Source organism: Agelaius tricolor, unplaced genomic scaffold (assembly GCF_023055355.1).
Source record: "Agelaius tricolor isolate 1412-34295 unplaced genomic scaffold, bAgeTri1.0.p SCAF_17, whole genome shotgun sequence".
In the NCBI taxonomy this organism is placed as follows: domain Eukaryota; kingdom Metazoa; phylum Chordata; class Aves; order Passeriformes; family Icteridae; genus Agelaius; species Agelaius tricolor.
This window is the reverse complement of record NW_027269277.1, coordinates 15,651,994-15,673,531: the sequence shown is the minus strand read 5'-3', so window position 1 is coordinate 15,673,531 and position 21,538 is coordinate 15,651,994. Positions and strand designations below refer to the sequence as shown.

Genomic DNA, 21,538 nt, shown 5'->3' with positions numbered 1-21,538 from the left:
GCCATGGCAATGTTTCAGCACACATTTATTGCTGCTCATTGTTTCCCTGCAGTGGATCAGAACAAAGGTCCCTATTGCACATAGATTTTTATTTTTGGCATCCTTAAAAAAAAATTGCACAAGACTTTTTAACCACCTTCCCCTTGCCCCTATAGCTGACTGAACACACAAATGAGATTTTTCACCTACATGGATGTGGTGATACTTCCCAGACATGGTGGTGTGGGGCTTGTGAGTCAGTACAAACCCCGGGGTGAGCATGGCTTTCATGTTTGCATACAGTGTGAGAGACACCCTGGACTGGAAAACATGCCTGGATGATCTTTGTAGACACTTTTCTACTGCATGCAACAGATAGTTGTGGCTGGATGTAATTTACCCATTGAAGAGTCCCTCTGGGGTTTGGTCTGTGGGACTGGCTCAGCTGCTGCCCAGTTTCTCTGCCCAGGCAGTAACAATCCAAGCTGCACGGTGAGAATTCCAATACAGTGAGTTTTTACACCTATGGCTGCACAGGGTGAAAGAGAAAACTCCAGCCTGGGAACATGGGCTGAGGCCTGCCTGGGGGTGTTAATGCCACGTTCATCATCTTCCCTGTTTGTGAGAGGAACCCCTTGGATGGAGGAACTCTGGTGTGCTCTAGGAGAAGCCTCCCAAGACTTAGACTTCCTTGAAGCCTCATGGCCTGCAGGAAGGGTTTTGAGTTGTGTGCATTCCTGCCATGTCAGGAGACATCTGTCTGTTCTGCCACTTCCCTTGGGACTGCTGCAGGGAGGATCAGCTGGGTGCTACAGCAGGACTGTGCTTTCCCTTGCCCGGGGAGGGCAGGGAGCTGTGCTCTGAGCTAACCTGGGCTCTGCTGTAGCCACTGCCCTGTCCTGCAGTGCCACAAGAGGTGGCTCACCCCCGGGCAGCCTCTGTCCTGTGTTTGTTCCCCCAGGAGAGGAGCTGTGGGCACCCTGTGAGAGTGTGAACCGAGACCGTGTCCGTGGAGCGGCAGGGGGGGAGTTGTGCTGGGCTGTGTGGGGCAGGGGAAGCTGAGGAGGTGTTTCCCAGTGGCTGCAGGATGGTTGATGGAAGCGGCTGGTGGCCTGTCAGTAGACCCAGGAGACAGGCACCCACTGTGGGGAGCTGCAGGCCTGCTCAAAGGCCTCCTGCAGCAGCTGCAGGCTCTCTTCCACGCTGTTGTTGACCAGGGACAGGTCGAAGTAGTGCGCGTAGCGGCTGCGGATGCTCTCCGAGTCCTTGCGGAGCTGCTGCAGAGCCTCCGACTGCAAGGGACAGCACAGTGCTCAGCACGGGAACTTCACAGCACGCCCGACCAGCAAACACCCTCCCAACACCTCCCAGAACAGCTCCAGTGCTTGGGAAGTACCAGCACAGAGAATCCTTAGAGCTCGTCTGATGGGCCAGGAGCTGCTGTGTGATCTCTGGGCTTGTGTCTGGGGCTTTTGCTGGGCTTTGTGTGGTGCTGGGACCATCAGGTAAGCTGCTGGAGTGAGGCCAGGCCTGCTGGCTCTCTGTTTACCTCTAAAATGCTCTGTGGCAGCTGCCAGGGAGAAGGTTGACGAGCAGCAGGCTGCTCAGTGCTCTGGTGGGCATGGTCACCAACTCCAGGCCAGGTTGGAGGTGGGATCCCTGCAGGATGCTCCCTTCCCACTGGCTGACCACAACAGCACCAACTGGCAGAGCTTTACCAGCCTCTCCACTGCTTTTGGCTGGGGTTTTAGTGCTGCACTTCAATAGGAAAAGCATAGCTGCCTCTTCCCTCCTGCCCAGCTTGTAGGCACAGCCCAGGGGTGCATCCCTGGGCAGCTCGGCCCCTGGCACTGAGGTCCAGACCATTTCCATGTATTTCCCTAATGGAGCTTGAAAGACAGGCAGCTTCTGTGCCTGGGGAGGAGGGACAGCTTGGGGTGCAGTGCTCACTGAGCTCTGCTCTGTGCAGATTTATATAGATCTAAACGGGTATTATTAGATTATATTAATTACCATATCTATTTTATAATTAAATCTATTATTAATAGATGAAATAGACATAAAAATATATTAATAGACCCAAATCAGACCAATCTTTTATGTCCTTCCCTTCTTTTTTGTTAGACCAGCTGGGTATATATCACAATACTGATACCTTTAGAAGCCAGCACTAAAAACATTACAGATGGCACAGTAATATTTGTAATACCACACCCTCCCTCGGGGCACAGCAAGCTTCTGTCTTTAAGGTGTTCACTCAACACTGACAAACTTTAAATATAATTATTACCCTAGGGGCAAAAAAAAAAAAAAAATTAAGATACTGCTTGGCTATCTTCATCTTGAAAGAGTTACTGAAAATACTCATCTATTCTTACAAAATTAATTTTTCCTATATTGTGGATGGAGCCAGCAGCTGTTGGGGGTGGAGAGGGGAGGGAGGGCAAGCAGCAGGCTTTGCTCATGTGAGCTCTGCGGGGTCACATTAACTCTGCCGCATCCCTCTCCTCAGTGAGCCGAGCTGCAGGGTTATATTTAGTGCCTGGCAGCAGGGCTGGCCCTGCCCACTGCAGCAGGATGTGATTCCTCTCTGGATGGGTGACAGAGTGGCCCTTTCTGTTCTGAGATCTGTCCCCTTTTCCCCTCTCCAGCCTGCTGCATCAGGCAGTTTATGTTCCTCTAAATACCTGCACAACACTTGCTCTGCAGGTTGCATAAATACACTATCTGTAGCCTGAGCTTTACAAACACAATAGGTTGGAAGAGGTGGCCTTGTTGCCATTGAATCCAGGAGGAGCACAGCTCTGGGTTTACTTGTTGGCCTCTCTTCCCATCTCCCTGCCAGGATGGGGTGTAGGGCAGGGTGAGCATCCAGGGGCCTTCCTGGGAAGTGACAGTCTGTGGCTGCCAGCCTGAGGCTTGGCACTGAATGAGTTAACTGCGCTATCAGTGCTGCTTTCATCCTCACGTTAAAGGGATCAGCATCCTAATGAGGCAAAGAATGAAAGGAGCTCTTGTTTGTGTGTCTATTTGCATAGCTGATGGCAGGGTAAACGCTCCTGCCCCACTGTGCTGGGATCGTGCTGTGGGATGAGTCTACAGCTGCAGGAATGGGCAGCTCAGGTCTGGGCTGACTTCTGGAGCACCAAAAGCCAAGCAGACAGGAGTGCACTGATGGGGAGCCCTGGGTTGCTGCAGCAGGTGCTGCCATGGCCCAAGAAGCCAGAAATGGCCAGGAGGGGACAGGGTGGCACTCACCTCCTCTGCCCTGTCTGTCGGGGCAATGAACACTATGAACGGGGAGAGCTCGGCCGTGCGGACGATCTTGAGGGTCTGTGGAGAGAGGGATGCAGTCACCAGAGTGTGGCCCTCCTCAGGCTGGGACTGTGGTGCAGGCAGGGCTAAAGGAGACATGTCCCCTCTTTGGGGACATGAGCTCACTGGGTGGACTCCTGGAAAAGGGTCCCTGCAACCCCCTGTCACAGCAGCCTGGCCTGGCCTTGGTGTCACAGCCAGGTGTGTGCTGCGACAGGGAACACCCTCACTGTACCCATGCCTTGGGAATGGAAATGCCACCCCAGGGCTGGCTGGCCTTTTCCTTTGGGAAGAGAAGGCAGGGACAGTCACAGAAAGTCACAGCTAGCACCCACGTAATGCAATCTGTGGCAGCCCCTGTCCACTCACCCCTTCCTCTGCTCCCTACCTGGGGCTCGATGTCCAAAATAGCGACTTTGTCCTGCTGGTGGATCTTGTGCACTGTTTCAAACTTGGTGCCAAACATGTTTCCCTGGTAGCTTCCAAACTCCAAGAACTCATTGGCTGAGATGTCCCGGGTCATCTCCTCAGTGGAGACAAAGTAATAGTCCTTCCCATCCACCTCATTCTTCTTCTGGGGGCGTGTGGTGTCTGGGGAGGGAGAGAGAGGGTGAGTGCCCCCAGAAGGAGGGGGGACAGAGTGGAGCAGGCATCAAGACTAGGCTGTACTAATCCCCTGCTAACTGGTTCCTGCTTTGGACCAGTAGGGACCTCAGCCAGCTGGGGACAGGCACTGGATGAAAGAGTGAGGTGTCTGTGTGTGGGGGGCAGCAGCCCTGCAGCCTCTGTGGGTAAAGGTGGGTCCATGTGGGGCTGCAGGCAGGGAGGCCTTGCACGTGGGGACCTGACCTCAGGGGCTTGGCGGTGCTGGAGGAACATCTCCCCACCTCCCACCTGCTGTCAGAAGGTCCTGGGTCAAAGAGGTGAGAAGAAATGCATCCTGTGCTGGTACTTACATGGGGGTGGGTACATGAACTTGTCTGGGTTGTTGCTGAGCAGAGCATTCTTGATGTGGCTACGGCCCACACCACTGGCCCCTGGAGAGAGAGAGAGAGAGAGAGATGGACACTGGAGCTGGGCTCAGAGCAGCCTGGTGAGAGATGCTGGGGCCCCTTTACAGCTCTGGGTCTGACAAGAAGTGCAGAGCTTGGCCTGGGCCCTGCCCAAGATGTACTTTCTGGGCTGGTCTGTGGTGTCTTCCAGCCCTGGAAAAGGCTCTTTGTGCCCTGGGGATGCTCATCTCTAGCCCCATCTGGAGACAGGAGTGCTGCCTGCAGAGCAACCAGCCTGGCTGGACTGGCCCATGCCCATGGAATCCACCACCAAGCGCTCAGTCCCCACAGAGTGGGAGTGCTTGCTTTGATGCAACTGCAGAGCTGCTTTTAATAGAGATTTTTCATGAAGATACTCAGGAGTTGCAAATGCCTGAATTAACTCTTCCCCAGCATTTCAGCAGATGCCAGACCATGCATGCTGTATGGAGGGGGTCAGCCTATGGATGGGATGACTGCTGCAGGCTGAAGAAATGCTCCCCAGACCTTACTAAGTCTTGAAGGCCGTGCTGCCCCAGCTCCTGAGCAGTCCTGGTTCCCACACACAGCCCCTGAGCAGTCCTGGTTGCCCCTGGTTCCCACACACAGCCCCTGTGCTGCAGAGGATGCCTGGGACAGGACCTACCAATGAGCACCAGAGTCTTCCTCTTGAAGGCAGGCAGCCTCACCACCTCCTCGTAGGAAACAACATCCAGCTGGTCAAAAACTGGGGTGGAGGAGAAAGGAGACATGGAGAGGTCAGAACTGGCTTGGCCACACCAGCATGCCCTAGGTATGTGTGTGAGAGAGCAAAGCCAGGGCAAATGGACAGCAGTGGTCAGGACTGGGCTGGGAGCTCATCCACCTTTGACTGCTTGGGAAAAAGAGAAGCAGCATGTGAGGGGCAGAGTGGCAAAGAAGTCAGGGAAGCCATTACTTTTGCTCAGTAATTCTGCTCAGGACAGTAGGACCTGGGAGCTGGGGTGGAGGCAGCAAGATGCTGCAGGGAGCTTGCTGCTGGGGTAGCTTTATATATCTGGGTGATTTACAGCCTTGTTTGTTGCTGGCTGGAGCTGCAGGCCAGGCCAGGAGCCAGCAGTCCCTGGGCACCCACTTTTGCCAGCTCTTGGCTCAGTTTAGCATGGGGTGCTGCTCCTGCCCCAGCAGGGACAGGCCTTGGCAGCTGTGGGAGCAGTTCAGGCTGCTCCCTGACTGCTGAACAGCAGCACTGCCACTGCCTCCCCTGTGGGGTTCAGCAGCCTGTGGGGTTTGAGTCTGGGGAGCCTGAGCTCACAGAGCCAGGAGTGCAAGGGAGTGTCAGCAGGGGAGAGCACAGTGCTGAGCCAGCCCTGACCTCGTGCTCTACACGGACACACAGCTGTGGCAACATGAGGAACATGAAGGCTGCAGAAGAGACTCAAAAAAAGCTGACAGCTGTGGGGTATCCTGAGATTCCACTGCTGCCACTGTTTGGTTGACTCCCATGGAGGACAGAGCCAGCCCTGCCCAGAGGCAGGGGCATGGCCAGGGCTGGGGTTGAGCCCTCTGCCCTGCTCACACTTACTTGAGCTGTGCTTGGCCAGGTATTTATCTTTGCACTTCTTCTTCTTCCCGAAGGGGCTGCAGCTCGGGGATTCGCTCTGGCTGGGCTGGGTGACGCTCGCCACACGCCTGCCAAGAGAGCAGGACACCCCCATGGCCCAGCTGTCACCCCAGGCCCTGGGGCAGCAGCAGGACTGTCCCTCAGACATGCAAGAGAAACAGACTGGCTGCTGGGACAGGCAGAGGCTCACCCTGCAGCACATGAAGGGGACATTTTCCTGCTTGTCCCAGCAGTGGCACTGGTGTTACCCAACACAAATTCCTGGCAGTACATGGTCACTGCTCCCACCTCCACTCCCAGATCCAGCCCTTCTGGGCAAATGCAGGGACCTACCACTCCTGCAGCTCTGGAGAAGGGATGAGTCCTGCTGACTCAGTGCAGGAGCCCTCCACCCGGCCCTGCCACCAGTTGCTGTCGTCCTTGTTTATGATCTGAATCACGTCTCCAATCTGAAACTTCAGCCCTGCTTCCTTGCAGGGGATCAGGTTGTCTTTCTTGGGGTCGTAGTCAAACTGTGCCCTCATGAACATCTGCAAAAGAGAGAGGAGATCAGAGTCAGCCTGGCCATGCAGGGTGGCTGAGCTTGGCCCCCACACTGCACTCCCAGGCAGTGACTGCAGAGATGGCTCCAGGCACAAAGCCCCTGCTCCTTTCCAGGCCCCACAGGGCTGTGTGGGGAGAAAGGAGATGCACCAAGCTTAGAGGGAAAGTCCTGGGCATGGAATTGTAGTGAGATGTGGTGGTGAGTGGATGAGGGCATCTTGGCCTTACTGGGAGCCGATTTCCCTCAGTGCTGCTGCAGGCACAGGGCCATCAGGACACAAACATGGCTCCCTTTCACTGCCAGGAAAGACCATATGGATCAAGCTGTGACATGAGAGCACTCACAAGAAAATGAAATTAGGAAAAACAATAAGAGTGGAATCTCCTTTCAGGATGAGGACTGCTGCTTGCTTTGAGAGCACTCTGGCACCAGGAAGCACAAACACAAGGGATACACAGCAGGCACTGCCCAGAGCTCTCTGCTCCTGCAGCACTGGTGTCCCAAGCCAGAACATTTGAGAAAGACCCCCCCCTACACCAGTTAGGAGCTGGCATCAAACAGCTCCACACATCACCCACAGCTGCACAGGGCTCTTTGCCTGCCTGCTGCCAGCCCCTCTCTGGGGCCAGACAGCTGCTGAGCAGGCTCCAGCATGAGAAGTCTTGGTCTTTTAAAGTCAAAGGGCTGGAGGGAATATGCTGGAGGGGTCCTCAAGAGCCTTGAATGCTCTGTGCTCCCTTTCATTAAGACACTCCCAAGCAGACCTGCTCCAAGAGACACTCAATCTTGTGAGCCCAGGCAGGGGAAAATCATGATGCCAGGATCTCCACCATCCTGCCTGCCAGGCACTGAAATAAAGCTGATCATGGGGATCCAAACAGTCCACTCTTGGTGGTGGTACTGCAACAAACCCAGACACAAGCAGCTGTGGCTCTGGGGAGCACCACTGCCCTGGGCACAGCAGGAGCAGTACAACTGTTGCTGGGAAGGAGTTTGTCCCTGTGCCTTTCCCAGCCTCAGGTGAACCAGCAACTGCATTCTTTTCCTCTGGGGTAGATTTTCCCCTGGCACGGAGTTGGCCAACTGGAGCTGACTGGGTCAGGACATGGAGGGCAGACTGACAGCAGGGAAGGACAGACAGGGCCAGTGTTTAATAAACACACATGCAAAGCTGGTTGAGCAGGACTGGGGACAGCATAAACTGAGGAAGAAACAGAGCCACCAACATCTGCCACCATGTTCAGAACTTCAGCTTCTCTGGGTAAAGAATGATGTGTGCTCCCTCAGCCCATCCCAGCATCATCCAGCCCCCACCCTCTGCCTCTGAACTCGTGTCCCTCCCCTGCCTATCCATGGTAAGGGGCTGCACTGGGGCTGACTCCTGCACAAGGACAAGACAGCAACCCAGCTTCAAAGCCCTGAAGTCTTGACAGAGAACACAGCCCTGCCCACTGCTCTATTTCAGCCCCAGCAGGACTTCAAAGGCAAAGCCAAGCAGGTGTCATCCCCTGGTGACACAGCATGGCCCCCCTACCCTGGCAGTGACAGCAGGTGCAAGGAACTGCCTTCCTCCTCCCACTGCTTCCTTCCTCCCACGCTGTGCACGGCGCCATCCACACCAACCTCACCCTCACTGGGGCTGCTGCACCTGGCCTTGGTGACAGCAGGGGTCACAGAGCCAGGGGCTGCCCTGTCACACACAGTCATGGCTCTGGAGGAGACCCTCACGTGCTCCCTGCTGTGCACCTGCCACTGCTTTCCCATCCCCAAGCACCACTGGTGGCTCAGCCATGCCAGCCCCATGTTCCTACACACACTTTGGCTGAATACACCCACACAGGCCCAGCATGTGGCTGTTTGCAGGGATGTAAGCACAGGACAGGTCCCTCCAGCAGCTCAGACAAGGCAGGCAGCCCCTTGCCCTGACACCCCTGGCTGAGCACAGCTCTGTCCCCAGCATGTCCTGCATGATTTGCTCTGGTCCCACCCTGCCCCACAGCCCTGCCCAGCACTGCCCATGGATCCAGAGGCTGCACTTACCTGGAGAGCAGGGAGGCGGCTTTGCTGGTTGGGAATGACTTTTAATGACACCATCCCCTTGGTTTCTTTCTAGTGAACAAAGGGGAGAAAGAAGAGTTGGAGGAGGTGGTGTCTGGAGGCAGCTCAACAGCAGCAAGCTGTGCAGGGAGGTGCTGAGTGCCAGGACCTGCAAAGGCAGGGCTCCTGGGCACCCCACCGTGCTGAGGTGCTGGGGGACACCACAGCCTGGTCAGAAATAGCTGTGCTTGGCTTTGCCATACTTGTCCCATTCCCATGGGACCTACAAGGGTCTGCCTGTGGGCACTGCTAAGCACCACCAGAATGAACATGGAGACCTGCATCATCTCCTCTGGCTGCTCCAGTGAGGAGCCTGGGAGGAGAGGCTGACTCTTCCAGGTCCCCTCCATGTTGGCCCCTTGCTCTGGCCCTCCTGGTGGCATTACAGCACAGCACTCTCCTGCCTGCCACAGGCCACTGTTGCCTCACACACCTCACAACCCCCACATGGTCCTGTGGGACAACCACGTGTGGAGGCTTGGAGGGGGCTCCTGGGCCAACTACTCTTCTCAGGAGGCAAAAGCAAAGACAAGCTCCTCCTTGGTCCTGCTGTATGGAGCAGGGACACCCTGTGGCACTTTGGCAAGGCCAAGCCTCCTGCTTCAGGCTGCTGGTGGGGGTTCTCAGCAGCAGCACCACCTCCCTCCAACAAGGTGTCATATGCTGGGCAGAGATCAGGATCAGCAATGTATGAACCCAAGGCAGCTCTGAGGCCCTGTCCAAAGCTGTCTCTGGCAAGGGCCTGACAGGATCAGCATGGCCTCAGCAGCAGGCAAATGGCACCAACATGACATGCACGTGTGGCTCAGGTCTGCAAGGGCAGCCCACCCTGGGCTGGAGCTGCACAGCAGCCTTGGCAAACAGAGGTGTTTTCCAAGCCCCACACAGGATCAGCACATGTCAGGGACCCACTCAACAGCCTTCACTGCTGCTCCAGGAGGCCAGGAACAAGCAGCAAGCACAGGGGGCTGCATGCAGGATGGTTTCTGCCACACCACACTGCTGTATGTAGGCAGCAGTGTGCAGGCTCTGGGTGTGGGAAGGGGTGAATGCTCACAGCATGCAGGGCAAAGGGGTCCTTCCCAGGGAACAGCCCTGACACACACAGATACCTACCAGCATCTTCTGCAGCTGGTCAACTGAGTGGTTGCTTGCACTCTGCCCATTGATTTCTATGATTTCATCACCCACGTGAAGGGAGCCTGCCAGCAATGTGAGAAACATGAAAATGCAGAAAAGGGACAAGAGCTGCTCACCAAACTCAGTTCACACAGCTCCATCAGCCTCCAGGGCCAGGACACTGCATTGTTTGCCTGGCAGTGCTTCTGGAAGCACACATGCCATCTCAGCACATGGCAGGAAAGCACAAGGGGAATGAATTCTTCCCCCTCCACCCAACACACACACCTAGCCAGTCCTAAGGTCATCAGGCTGCTTTCCACTGTGTGCAAAGTGCTCTGGACTGGTCAAAGCACCTGCATCAGCATTTCAAACACAGCCCCAAGTACCTCACCTGAAGCCAATCACAACCTCCTAAAAGGCCCTTAACACAAGCATTCCTGACTTTGTGTGTTTTCAGTTTATACACCCAGGCAGATTACAGCCTCAGATATACTACTAAAAATCAGGCTCCAGTAATGTTATTGGAATGGCTCCTGTCTTATTTTGGCAGTGGTAAGCACAGACTTCCCACTTGGATCCAAGGCTGGAAAAGCAGCCTCTTCTAAGCAGGCAACATCTCATATCCACGCCTCCTTGGCAAGACCCAAAACCAGAAAATAGCACCTATTTATTTCTTTTGGCACCTTCTTTTAGTCTGCAGAGCCAATCTACAGGATGCCTGTCCCACCTGTGCACTTTAGGAATGGGAAGAGCTTCCCCCAGGGTCCCTGGGGTATGATCCATCTCTTCTTACAGTGACCCCATCACGAGACAGAGACAGATGATCTCCAGTTCCTTTTTGGGAGAGCCCTTCCCCCAACCCTTTATTTATCCCTAAAGCCTCCAGTGTTTTAATGTGACAACCATGCAGAGAGACCAGTGACTCCCAAGCTCCTGACACATCCCTAGGGGAGGAACAGGCACAGATGTTCATGTCACAGGGGAAAGCCAGCAGTGCTGAGGACCTGCATTACTGCTGCATGGGAAGAAACCACCTGCAGACGTGCACCCCATGCACCACTTCTCCAAAGGCCTTTTTACCTTGTCTGTGAATCATGCCCCCATGGAAGATCCTGGCCACCATGCAGCTCTGCTTGTCATTTTGCTTCAGCGTGATTCCCTGCAAGACAGGAAAATCCATGACTGCTCGCTGCAGGGGAGAGCTCTCCTGCCCTCACAAAGTTTTCTCCAGGCCATGTCCACAGTGGGCTGTGCAGTGGCTGGGGGGGAAGACCCTGTTAGGCCAACTGAGGCTGCTGCAGCTCGTCTTGGCACAAGCATCACCACCCTTTGCGGGGCTCGCTTCGGCTCCCCAGGCAGAAGGCAGAGTCCAGCACCTTCTTCCCATGGCCAAGATCTCCAGTGACCAGTTTCCCTCAAGCCAGCCTGCTGGCTCAGCTCAAGCTGCCCCTCCACCCCAGGTGCCATGCAGCTTTGGGGCATTGCCAGCTCTCACCATGGGCTCCTCGGTGACCTTCTCGAACTGCACGAGGCGGATCTTGCGCACCTCGCGGCCGCCGCCGTGCGAGGGGCTGCCCAGAGTCGCTGAGCCGTTGGTGTAAATGTCCTCAGTCAGGGTGTTTGGGGACTGAGTCATGGCCTGTCGGGGCAAAACAGAGACCATGGTTTAGGGGCTCCACCTGGGAACGCTGGATCCCTGCTCTGGGGCTCAGCTACACAAATCTCAGTTAGTTTGGAGTTAGTTAAGGTGCCTGCAGTGCAGGTGGAGAAGACACTAAGGGCAAGAAAAGAAAAGGAGCAGAAGAACTTGAGCCTTGGAGATGTGGATGTGGGTTTAATCTGTAGTTTTCCAGGTGGGAAACACAGGAGGTAAGAAAAATTTGGAAAAGTAGAAGAAGCCAAAAGAGTTCACAGCTGATCTTCTGAAGCAAAGAGTCACAAACACTCCTTGTGTGTCGCAGCAGCACTTGGCTCACAGGTAGCTTGTTGCAGAGCATAAAGCCCAGGACTTCTTCACCAAGTGAACAGAACAGTTTGGAACTCACCTCTGAGAACTGGAGCCAGGCTTTGCTCTAGCTCTGTTTGCAAGTTCAACCTTTCCTGACCTACATCAGTGGACAACTGAACGGTGCAGTGCCAACATCCAGGCACTGAAGGCAGTGCTCCCAAGCCAGCTAGAAACATCCCATTCCCCTTCCCAGCTCCCAGCTCCAGGTCCTTTCATGCTGATTTGCACTGGAAAGCCAGGGTTTCAGTCCTGAGGAAATCCCTGTTCTTGGTTTCCAGCATGTGCTGGCACCAGGGCTGACAGAGAGTGCTTGGGGTCCCACACAAAGACCTCCAAATCCATCCTGCCTGGTGAGCTTCTCCCTCACAGCCCAAGAAAGCCTGACAAAGTTCTGTTAAATTCCTCAGACACACTGGGCAATGTCTCCACACAGCTCACAAATGTGCCTGTTTGTCCCCAAGTGCAGTGGACTTTCCTCAAGCCTCTCCCAGATCAGTGCTAGCCCAGCAAAACCCAGACCAGCTTCGATCTGCAGGCTCTGCCTGCCCTGTTGGCACAAATTCCCACACCAGCCCACAATTCAAAACAAACCCTCCTGACTGTCCCACTCCACACCAGACTCCTGGCTTTGCTGCCCACTTTGCAGCCTGCACCCTCCCTCCCAGCAGTGCCTGAGCTGAGAGCCACAGCCAGCAAAGCTGCAGGGACACCCAGCAAAGTCCTCATCAGCTTCAGTCCTGCATCAGTGATGTGGCAGTGCCCAGACAGGCAGAGCCAACACCTCTCCTCACACAGCCTGACTTGTCAACTGAGCACCAGGGCCAGAAGCTCCATGCCAGGGGCTGGGAAATATCAGCCTGATGCCCCTGCCCCAGCTCAGTCTCACCCACCCCTGACCCCTGGCCTGGAGCAGAGGAGAAGCTGCAGCCCCACACTGCCAGGTGGGGAGGCAGATCTGGTCAGGCCAGTGAAGAGCACCTGCTCCTGGGCTGCAGCCATGGCACCAAACCACAATAATATGAGCTTTGGTAGGGATGTGCTGGAATGCTTCTGGCTGATCCAGCTCTGTGCAGTGGCAGAAAGCAGGGAGGGAGCCAAAGAAAGGGGCAGCAGAGTCAGGACTAACTAGGATAGCAGGAAAGGTGCTGGCAGAGAGGGACAGAGCAGGCACAGTCACTGTCACAGACCCCAGAAAGGGCACTGTGGGGCTCGGCCAGGGAGAGAAGGGCTCAGGGAACTGTGTGCCCATCATTTATTTTTAAGCCAACTACTTCCAGAAGTGCCAACCAACCTCCTCCTCAAAAGGGAACCACATGGGCTCCAGCTGCCAATGGCTTTAACATGCAGAAGAAGGCTGAATCCCAGCCCAGAACAGCAGCCAGGCCATGGATTTGCAGGGTGGAAGGAAGAACAAGCTGTATCCATTCCCCCAGCCTGGCTTGCCAGCCCAACAGGGCATGATGCTACCACACCATGTGCAGAGCAGAGGAACAGATCCAGCAGTGTGCATGCCTAGAGCTGTCCCACAGCTCTCTGTCAGCTGTCCCCCTCTGCCAAACCAGCAGGTGCAAGGAGGAGTAGGAGGACAAGGACCTTCTCCAGCCTGACCTGGGGCCAAAGTGCCCATGAGGTGGTTGGAGTCAGCACAGATCATACTTATCTTGGTCATGCCTTGGGAAAGGGTTAGACCATGCAGCTCCTGGCTTCAAACCTCTAGGCTCAGCAGAGCCCAATGACCCAGGACAGCACAGTCTGCTCCAGGGACTGGGAGTTCCCATCCTCACCATCCCCATCAGCTGAGCCTCCTGGCCCTGACCTTTGCTTTTTGCTGAGAGCTGGAGAAAACACCCAGCCCTCCATGCTGACGCAGCACCAGTGTCACCCTGGTGACTCCTGGAGAACAAGGTCTGTCACCAGAGACTGGCTGCTGTGCCTGGGGATGGCCACCAGTCCCTTGATGGCAACTCTGAATGCAGAAGGGTTCTTCAAAACCAGAGCCATGCTGCGATGGTGTGGCTTTTTTGCTGATGGCAGTGGGCAGCCAGTGTGTGGGGATGGGAAGATGGCTGGTTCATGAGGACGGCCAGGACCCTTGGGGTGGCAGCCTCAGCCCTGATGTTGGCACCCAGAAACAGGAGATGTGTGTGGCTCTCATGCCCCATGAGCTGGCTGGCTGCATTGCCTTGCACTCTGCTGGCAGCTGCCATGCTCATGGCTGGCTTGGCCCAGCACAGTCTGTGACCTCAAGAGCCTTTCAAGTCACGCTGGTGACTGGCCAGACTCAGCTCCTTGTGCACTGCTCCACAGGAAACGGCTGTGAGTGCTGCTGAGAGCCAGCTCGTGGCCACCAGCCACTGCCAGCTGTGCACAGCCCCAGCTGTGTCACTGCCAGGGCCTGTGCTGGGGCAGATGTGGGGCAAGGAGGCTGGGGGGCTGAGCTGTGCAACAGGGCTGCTGGACAGCCCAGTACCCAGCAGCCCTGTGTGCCTTGCAGCTGGCTCACAGGGTACAAATCCTCCTGCACAAATCCTGCACTGGCAATGCAGACAAGAGCCACCAGTTCTGTGGGTCAGAGGTGCCCCACAACCCCCTGTCTGCATTTCCCTCAAGATTTCTGCCCCATATCCCAGGGCAGAGGGAATGTACCAGCTCTTTGGGCAGTGTTTACAAACAGGGAATGTAGTGAGGATCCCAGGACTTGGCATCCTGTCCCCCAGTGGGGTCAGCACTGTCTGCCAGGGCTGCTGCTGCTGTGCTGGCTCCACCAGGCTGCACACCATGGGCAAATCAAACATTAACTGGGCAGCTTGTTTGCAGGAGGCTGAAGCAGCACTTGAGGAAAGCAGCACTACAGAGCAAAGGGCACATTCAGAGATTTGGTTCCTGGGCTCTCCTTGCTGCTCCAACCAGGAGACTTCAGTATCAGGTAGCCTTGGAAAAACAGGGCTGCCTGGTCAGTATGTGGAGGAAAGTACTGCTGGTTTTGCCAAGCAGGTCCCCAAAACACAGCAGCTTGGATGCAAGAAGGAATCCTGGAGCCAGGTTTCTCTGGGATTGCCCTCTTGGCTTGCAGGAAGACACACTGTTCTCACACTATGAGGAACAAAATCCCATCTCCCTCCATGAATCATGACCCCTCACATTATAATCACCATGGGTGCATGCCGGAGGTTGGGGCACTGCTTGGTGCAGAGATGTCCTGACCCAGCAATATCTCCTGCCACCCTCCAGTGCTTCCAGCCTTGCCTCCCTCCCCATCCAGGATCTGTCCATCTCAGTCTTGTACAGCTTAAAAAACACAGCAATGTGTAAAAAAATGCAAAGTAGCAAAAAAACCCTGATCTTGGAAGCTGCTTTAAGGCTGCTTCAGCAGGCTGGGGAGCTACAGCCACGTAGACATTTAGAAGTAATTCATTCTGCCAGGGGCTACCTACTGACTTCTCAAGTCTGCCTACACAGCCACAGGAACAATCCTAAAACCCCTTCTAGCAATATGATTGAAGTTTAAAAACAAGAATCAAACCAGCAAACATTTAAACCAAAAAGAATTACATTGCTGACATCAGGAAAAGGCCCAGCAACACCAACAGGTCTCTGTGGGAAGGGGAAAAGAGAAATAGGAAGGATACAAAATGGTCGTGGCAGCCAGAAGGTGCTGCCAGCTCTGTGTGCCCTCACAGTGACTCCAGATCACAGAGTGCTGCAATGGAGATGGGCCAGATTTTCAAGGGAGCACAGGCAGTTTTGCTGAGGCACCACCTTCCCACCAGAAAAGGCTGATGCAGCCTTCCAGATGTGTTTGTGAAGCTGGTAACCTCCAAGGGATAGCCAGTGAAACCACAACACTGACAAAAGGAGGAGCTGCCCTGCCACTCCATCCCAGCTTCCAGAACAAGCCCTGCAAAACAGCTTGTTCCCTGTAGCTGTGACACACAGCCACACAGCAAAATACATTTGGGATTAAAAAGTCGGAACCAACCCTCCCTACTTCATTAGTCAAAGCCAGAAGTTTTAGCTCGGCTTTCAAGTGAGTTTTACCTGTGGTTGATTCAGGATTTGCTCCCTGTAGCCTCAGTCTGCTTTGGAGCTGCTGCCAGCTGGATGCTGAGAACTGCTGCCCAGAGGCAAGTGCAGTGCTTCCTCTGCACCCTCAAATCAGCTCTCCCCACAAGTACCCTCCTTTTCTCCACCAAACTCCCAAAGGTCACATTTGCTGCCCATTTTACAGCTGGGGAACTGAGTCACAGATGATAAAGGGACAAGCCCAAGGTCATCCTGCCAACCAGGTGCACAGCTGGAAATAAAGCCCACACCTTTTTGGTAAATCTCTACTTGTCAGTCAGGAGATATGGCAAAGATATGCAGGCACGTGGTGAGGCTCAGGAGGAGAGGCCTGGGGCTGTTTTCTAGCAATAACATGGCTTCCACTTGCCATGATTTGCATGCCCTGCCACCACGTGAGGAACACAGCACAGCACTTCCCAGCACACGGCTGTGCCAGAGAAAATGCAGAAGAGAAACCTCCCAGTCACCCTGTTTGACTCCAGACGAGGAGCAGCCAGGCAGACCCAGCACCCTTCCCAAGAAGGGACATTGCTGCTGGGCGATGTCCTGGTGTCCCATTGAGGGGTCACAGCCACCCTGGGCCATCTCTGCATGCCCATGACACAGAGACAGGTAGCTGTGACTGGCAAGCTCAGGGCACTGCTGGAAGCCAGCATTACAGAGCTCCTTTTAAAAGGCCTCATGCAGATCTCAGTTCACCATCCCTCCCTTTATCCCTACTGAAATAAATACACCACAACACCAGGAAGCTGCAGGGCAGCTCCTACACTTTCCATGCTCTGCTGCCATTGGCAATTTATCCTTGCTCTGTCTGCAGCCAGGCAGGCCCTCTGCCTGGACCTGGCAGGCAGAGGGGTGGGAGAGCTCCTCTCAGCAATTGCCTGGTCCAGACACTTGGCTTTAATTATTTTTTTCCTACTGTTTTTATCAAAGCACCCTGTCAGGATTGAACCATGAGAAGCAGATGAGCCACTGGTGTGAGACAGATCTGACAGGCCTCTTTTGCATGTTTAAATGTCCAACACGATGGGCCAAGGACAGCACTTCAGGGAAATGTCCTCCCTGCTCTCTCAGAGGCTCCCCACAGTTACAAGGAAACCTTAGCCCAGGCACATTATGCCATGGCATCACCAAGGCTGCCTTTTCAAAGCTGGGAGAAAAGCACCAGCTGTTTAACACTGGCAACTGCCGACCCTCTCCTGGTTGCACCCAAGCCAGCCCAAAGAACACTAAGTGAGGAAGGAGCCCACCCAGCAGAACCGAGAGGGCTGGTGCAGGCTGCCCTCCCTCCGTTGGAGGCGCGGTGCATGCGGCCATGGGCTCACTCCCTGTCCCGGGCAGGCGAGAGAGGGGCTGCGTGCATCCTCCTTCCCTGGGGAAGAGACCCCCACCTTCCTGCAGTCCATGCCATGGACCGGGAGGTTGCTCAGCAGCTGAATCAGCTCATGTGACAGGCAGTTCCAGTTCAGACCAGCTACAACTTTGCAGCAAAACAAGCACAATCTCTTCGGCGCCAGGATGCTGGAGCCTTGCTCCCCTGCACCCAGCTCGTCTGCCCTGCCGGCTGTGCTGGCTGACCATTCCCCGGAGGCACCCGCGTCCCCAGCGAGCACCGCTGCTCCCGGGCTGCTGGGGCCCGCAGCTGGATGGGCAGCGCGGGGTGTCTCCTGTGGGACCCTGCTTCCCTCCGTGTGCCGGAGGGACGGGATGGAGCGGCACCCCCGGGGACCCGTGCCGGGCCCGAGCAGGGCGCTGAGCGCTGGGCTAGGGGCCCGCCGGCCCGCCGGCCTCCCTGCCGGGGCTCCCTGCCGGGGCTCCCTGCCGGGCTCGGCGGGGATGGGGCCGGAAGCGGGGCGCAAGCGGAGCCGCGGGGTCTGGGGGCGCTCCGGGCCGCTCACCTCGGGCTTGGGCCGGTTCTGCAGGAGGTGCTCCAGGTAGAGGTCGGAGAGCGCCGTCCTCATGCTGCCGCCGTCGGCGCTGCGCCCCGACTTGAGGGTCATCCCGGCGGCAGCTGCGGCCGGCCCCGCTGGCCCCGGCAGCGCTGAGCGGCCCGGCCCGGCTGCGGCGGCGCCGCGGGCTCCCTACGCTCCGCCCGAGTGCGGCGGGGCCGGCGGCGGCCGGGCGGAGCCAGGCGGCGGGGGCGGGCCGGGGACGGGCCGGGGGCTCGGTGGGGCCGCCCGGCGGCAGCGGGGCCCAGCAGCCGGGGCACAGGGGCCGGCGCTGGGAGGGTGACGCGCGGTGTCCCCGCTGCGCTCGGCCTCGCCTCGCTGAGCGCGGGGGCTTTTCCCGTGGGAGCGTCCCCGTCGCCTCAGGGCTGGGCCAGCCCCTCGCCCCTGCCTGCCCCTGGTCGTGCCCAAGCATTCCGGTCACAGAGTGCACCCAAGCGACCCCAAACGGACCCGCGAGGGTCATCGAGGCCAGCTCCGGGCCCTGCCCAGGACACCCCACATTCCCAGCCTGTGCCCAGAGCATTATCCAAAGGCTCCGTGAGCTCTGTCAGAGCTGCTGTGAGCGCTGCTCTGGGAGCTGTTCCAGTGCCCCAGCACCCTCTGGGGCAAGAACCTGTCCCTAATACACAACTAAAGCTCCCCTGACACAACTTCAGCCATTCCCTCGGGCCCTGTGATGGGCCAGCACAGAGAGGGATCAGGGTCTGCCCCTCCTCATCAGCAAGCTGTAACTGCAATGAGCTCTGTGCTCAGTCTCTTCTCCAAGCTGGACAGACCAAGTGACCTCAACTGCTCCTCTCAAGGCCTTTCACCATCTTCATTTCCCTCATTTGGACACTCTGGGCAGGGACCCAGCAAGGACATGGGGAGCACCTCTCCAAAGTGGCACTGGCTGGTGCATAGCTGGCTCTCCCAAACCTGTTGTCATTCCTGGGCTCTGCCAGTGTGCAGAGCTCCAGGGTACCTCCAGGGAACCTTTCTCTGCACTCTAGCAAGCACAGTCCTCTTCTTCTGCTGTTCTGGGTCTTCTACCTCCTTCAACTTGCATGGGTAGGATGGCAAATCCCTGTATTTGTGAGCCATGCACGGTGCAAAGGGATGTCGAACCATTTCTGCCTTTGCTGTAGGTCTTACTGATGAGAAGGTCAAAGTGAAGTCTGAGCTTTATTTGGGGATGGAAGGTTAATTCTGCTGTATTATTATTTAAGAAAACACTGAAAGGGTTTTCCACACCATCCCTGGGATCCTGGAGGTTTAGAAGTTGCCTTGTACCAGACTCCCACAGTGCTGCTAGATGAGTTCTCCAGGCTGAGTTAGCCTAAAGTTACCATAAGAAATACAAGGAGAAGGGTGCAAACTCCTAGAGAAAGGAAACAGGAAAAAGGGGGGAGGGGGTGGGTAGCAGGGAGGGGACAGGACAGGATGCAGGGGAAGAAAGAAGGAAAATCCATCTCATTCTGACAGCAAGTTTCTCCTGCCTCGTGGGAACAAAACTGACAAGCCCTGACTTTCAGCTATAAGAAAGCCCAGAATGCTGTGAGATGCTGGAAAAAGGAGGTGTGGGAGCTGCAGGCACTGATGTGACTGGCTCCAGCAAACTGCTCTAGCATTACCAGGAGCAAAGAGTCCCAAAGCACAGCCTGCACTGGGAGTGCTCTTCCCAACAATCCCATTCCATGGCAGCTGTTGTGCACTTTTGTGGGATCACTTGCTGGAGTCCTGCATTGTCCAGATGTAGCTTCCCTTCTTGCCCTATCCTCAGCCTCACACTGCCCATCTGAGGCCCTGGGCTTTGTTGAAGGAATTACTCCACCTGCAAGGATTTATGCCACCATTAACAGGGCTTGAAGAAGACAAGTTGCCAATCCATTGAGTAAATGGGTTGTTTATTTATCTGACATGTAGAGCAGCTTAAGCTGGGTACCTCCAAAGAGGAATCCCAATCAAAGAAATCCTTGGGCAATTAAGTCCTTACAATCTAAGTTCCCCAGCCCTCACATGACAGCTCTGACCACTAATAATATTAGGATCTGGGGTATTCCTGTTCTTTATTGTGTCCCTTCACTGTCTCTGGGTGGGCTGTTCCTGCTCTTATCTCTAAGACTGCTGTGTCAGCTGACCTCATGATGGTACTAGCCTTCCCTGCCTCCTTATCTTCCAGCTCAAACCAGCTCTGGGGCCCCCTCTTACTTAACTTGGTGAAAGTTCAGCCTATCTGGGTGGAAATTCACAACTTGTGGTGTAAGGCTTCATCAAATTTAGCTCCTGATGCTAAGCAAGTTCTGTGTACCAAGCACATAACAGGGGTGCAGTGTTGGTAGGAGATCAGGGGAGTCAATAGCAGGAGCAGAAGAAAGACTCCTAAGAGCTAAGTGGGCCATGTTTTGCAGCTGCACCTGGTGGAACATGTGGCCCAGATTTTGTCTGCAGAGTTCCCTGGACAGCCTGATTAGGATGAGGAAATAAGGGACTGGAAAAGTCAAAGGGTGCTTGGCTGCCTTCAGCCCCAGCAGATGTGCCCACCAGGCTGGAGAATGCTGCTGGAAGCCTCATTTTCCCATCCCTGCCCAGCTGACCAACAAGGCTCTGCAGAGCACTTGGTACCATCCTTACCCAGCAGCTGAAACAGCCAGCAAGGAGGGGAGGGAGGTGGTCACACACTGGGGTTGGTGGGGCATGGCTTTGAGATGTGCTGGAGGCAGGACCCCTTGGTGCAGGGCTTCTCTTGCACTCACGGGCTAGAAACAGGCTGGTAGGAACGTGGAGTAGGAGGCAAGAGATACAGAGAGCAGAGACAAGCCTTGAAGTTAATCATGGAATGTGTAGTAGGAGGGAGAAATGTGACAAGAGGCACCTGACAGACAGAAAAACGATGTCTAAGTGTGTTCATTCCCTCTTGGTTGCATATGGGAAAACTGAGGTGGAGGAGGTGGTGAGCAGCTTGGTCGAAGCTCCATGGCTGAGCTTGGATTTAAGCTGTGATTAAATCTGCTTTGTTCCCCATTTGTCATGGTCCCTGCTCAGGTGCTCTCTTCAGCTTGATACTGCCTGTTTCTGTTGTGTGCTGGCAACTTTTTCAGAGAATGGTGCCCACCTGCACAGCTGCAATAGCTGCAAACATTCCCCACATCTGACTCCAGTGGGGGAGCACACCAAGAGCTCTCCAGCCAGCATGAGGGAAAGGAGATTCAGAAACCTCCCTGGCCCATGGCTCATCTGGCTGCAGCTCAGCACTGAAACCACACACACTTTGGCTGGCCAATTGATCTCTGCTTGGGCTGTAATAGAAAGAGACAGCCAGGATGTGTTTTGTCTTCCTGGAGACACCAGAAAGCTTCATGAGCACCAGATCACCCAGCCCAGGCAGCCCTGGCAGCTCAGCCATGAAAGACAAAAGATCCCTGGGGTCCAGGAGGATTCGGCCAGGCAGCCTGAGCTGCAGCAGGGCTCTTTGCAGGGTTGTGACTAGGCAGGACATCTCCTGGCTGAAAGAGAGGGCTTCATGCTGGTCAAGCCCTTCCCCTGCACAGAAAAGTCTGTGGCTGGGGGAGGATGTGATGCATTTCAGATCTGCGTCATGCTGGGAGGAAACAGCGTCTGGTCTCCGTTCCTCACAAGATAAATGTCAAGACATGCTTCTAGTAATGGATGCCAGAACTTGGCAGGCTCAGACACATCTGTCTGCCTGCCCACTACTGCTCTTTCTCAGCACAGTCCTTTCCCTGCTGCCTGGCTGGCTGGAGAACATCCTGGAGCTGCTCAGGGCTGGTGGGTGAAAGCTGCTGGGATTCCTGCAGAGATTTCAGCTGTGCTTCCTATTTGAAA

At 55.5% G+C, this 21,538-nt stretch overlaps 1 protein-coding gene across 1 annotated transcript; it reads right to left on the bottom strand.

Moving 5' to 3' along the window:
- Window positions 1–8: 8 nt before the first annotated feature.
- On the bottom strand, window positions 9–17,883 carry MPP1 (MAGUK p55 scaffold protein 1). Its single transcript, XM_071442647.1, has 12 exons — window positions 17,663–17,883; window positions 11,187–11,330; window positions 10,772–10,850; window positions 9,686–9,771; window positions 8,513–8,581; window positions 6,262–6,458; window positions 5,890–5,996; window positions 4,972–5,052; window positions 4,251–4,331; window positions 3,683–3,885; window positions 3,238–3,312; window positions 9–1,271 (listed from the first exon to the last, which is right to left on the bottom strand). The coding sequence occupies exons 1-12, from the start codon at window positions 17,762–17,764 to the stop codon at window positions 1,095–1,097; spliced, it is 1,401 nt and encodes a 466-aa protein (XP_071298748.1). The 5' UTR covers window positions 17,765–17,883; the 3' UTR covers window positions 9–1,094.
- Window positions 17,884–21,538: the final 3,655 nt, after the last annotated feature.

Coding starts and splice junctions, on each gene's coding strand:
- MPP1 (XM_071442647.1), bottom strand. CDS start 17,764: ATGACCCTCAAGTCGGGGCGCAGCGCCGACGGCGGCAGCATGAGGACG. Junction 6,459..8,512: donor GCCGCCTCCCTGCTCTCCAG/GTAAGTGCAGCC, acceptor TCTCTTTTGCAG/ATGTTCATGAGGGCACAGTT. Junction 3,886..4,250: donor GTTCATGTACCCACCCCCAT/GTAAGTACCAGC, acceptor CTCCCTCCCCAG/ACACCACACGCCCCCAGAAG.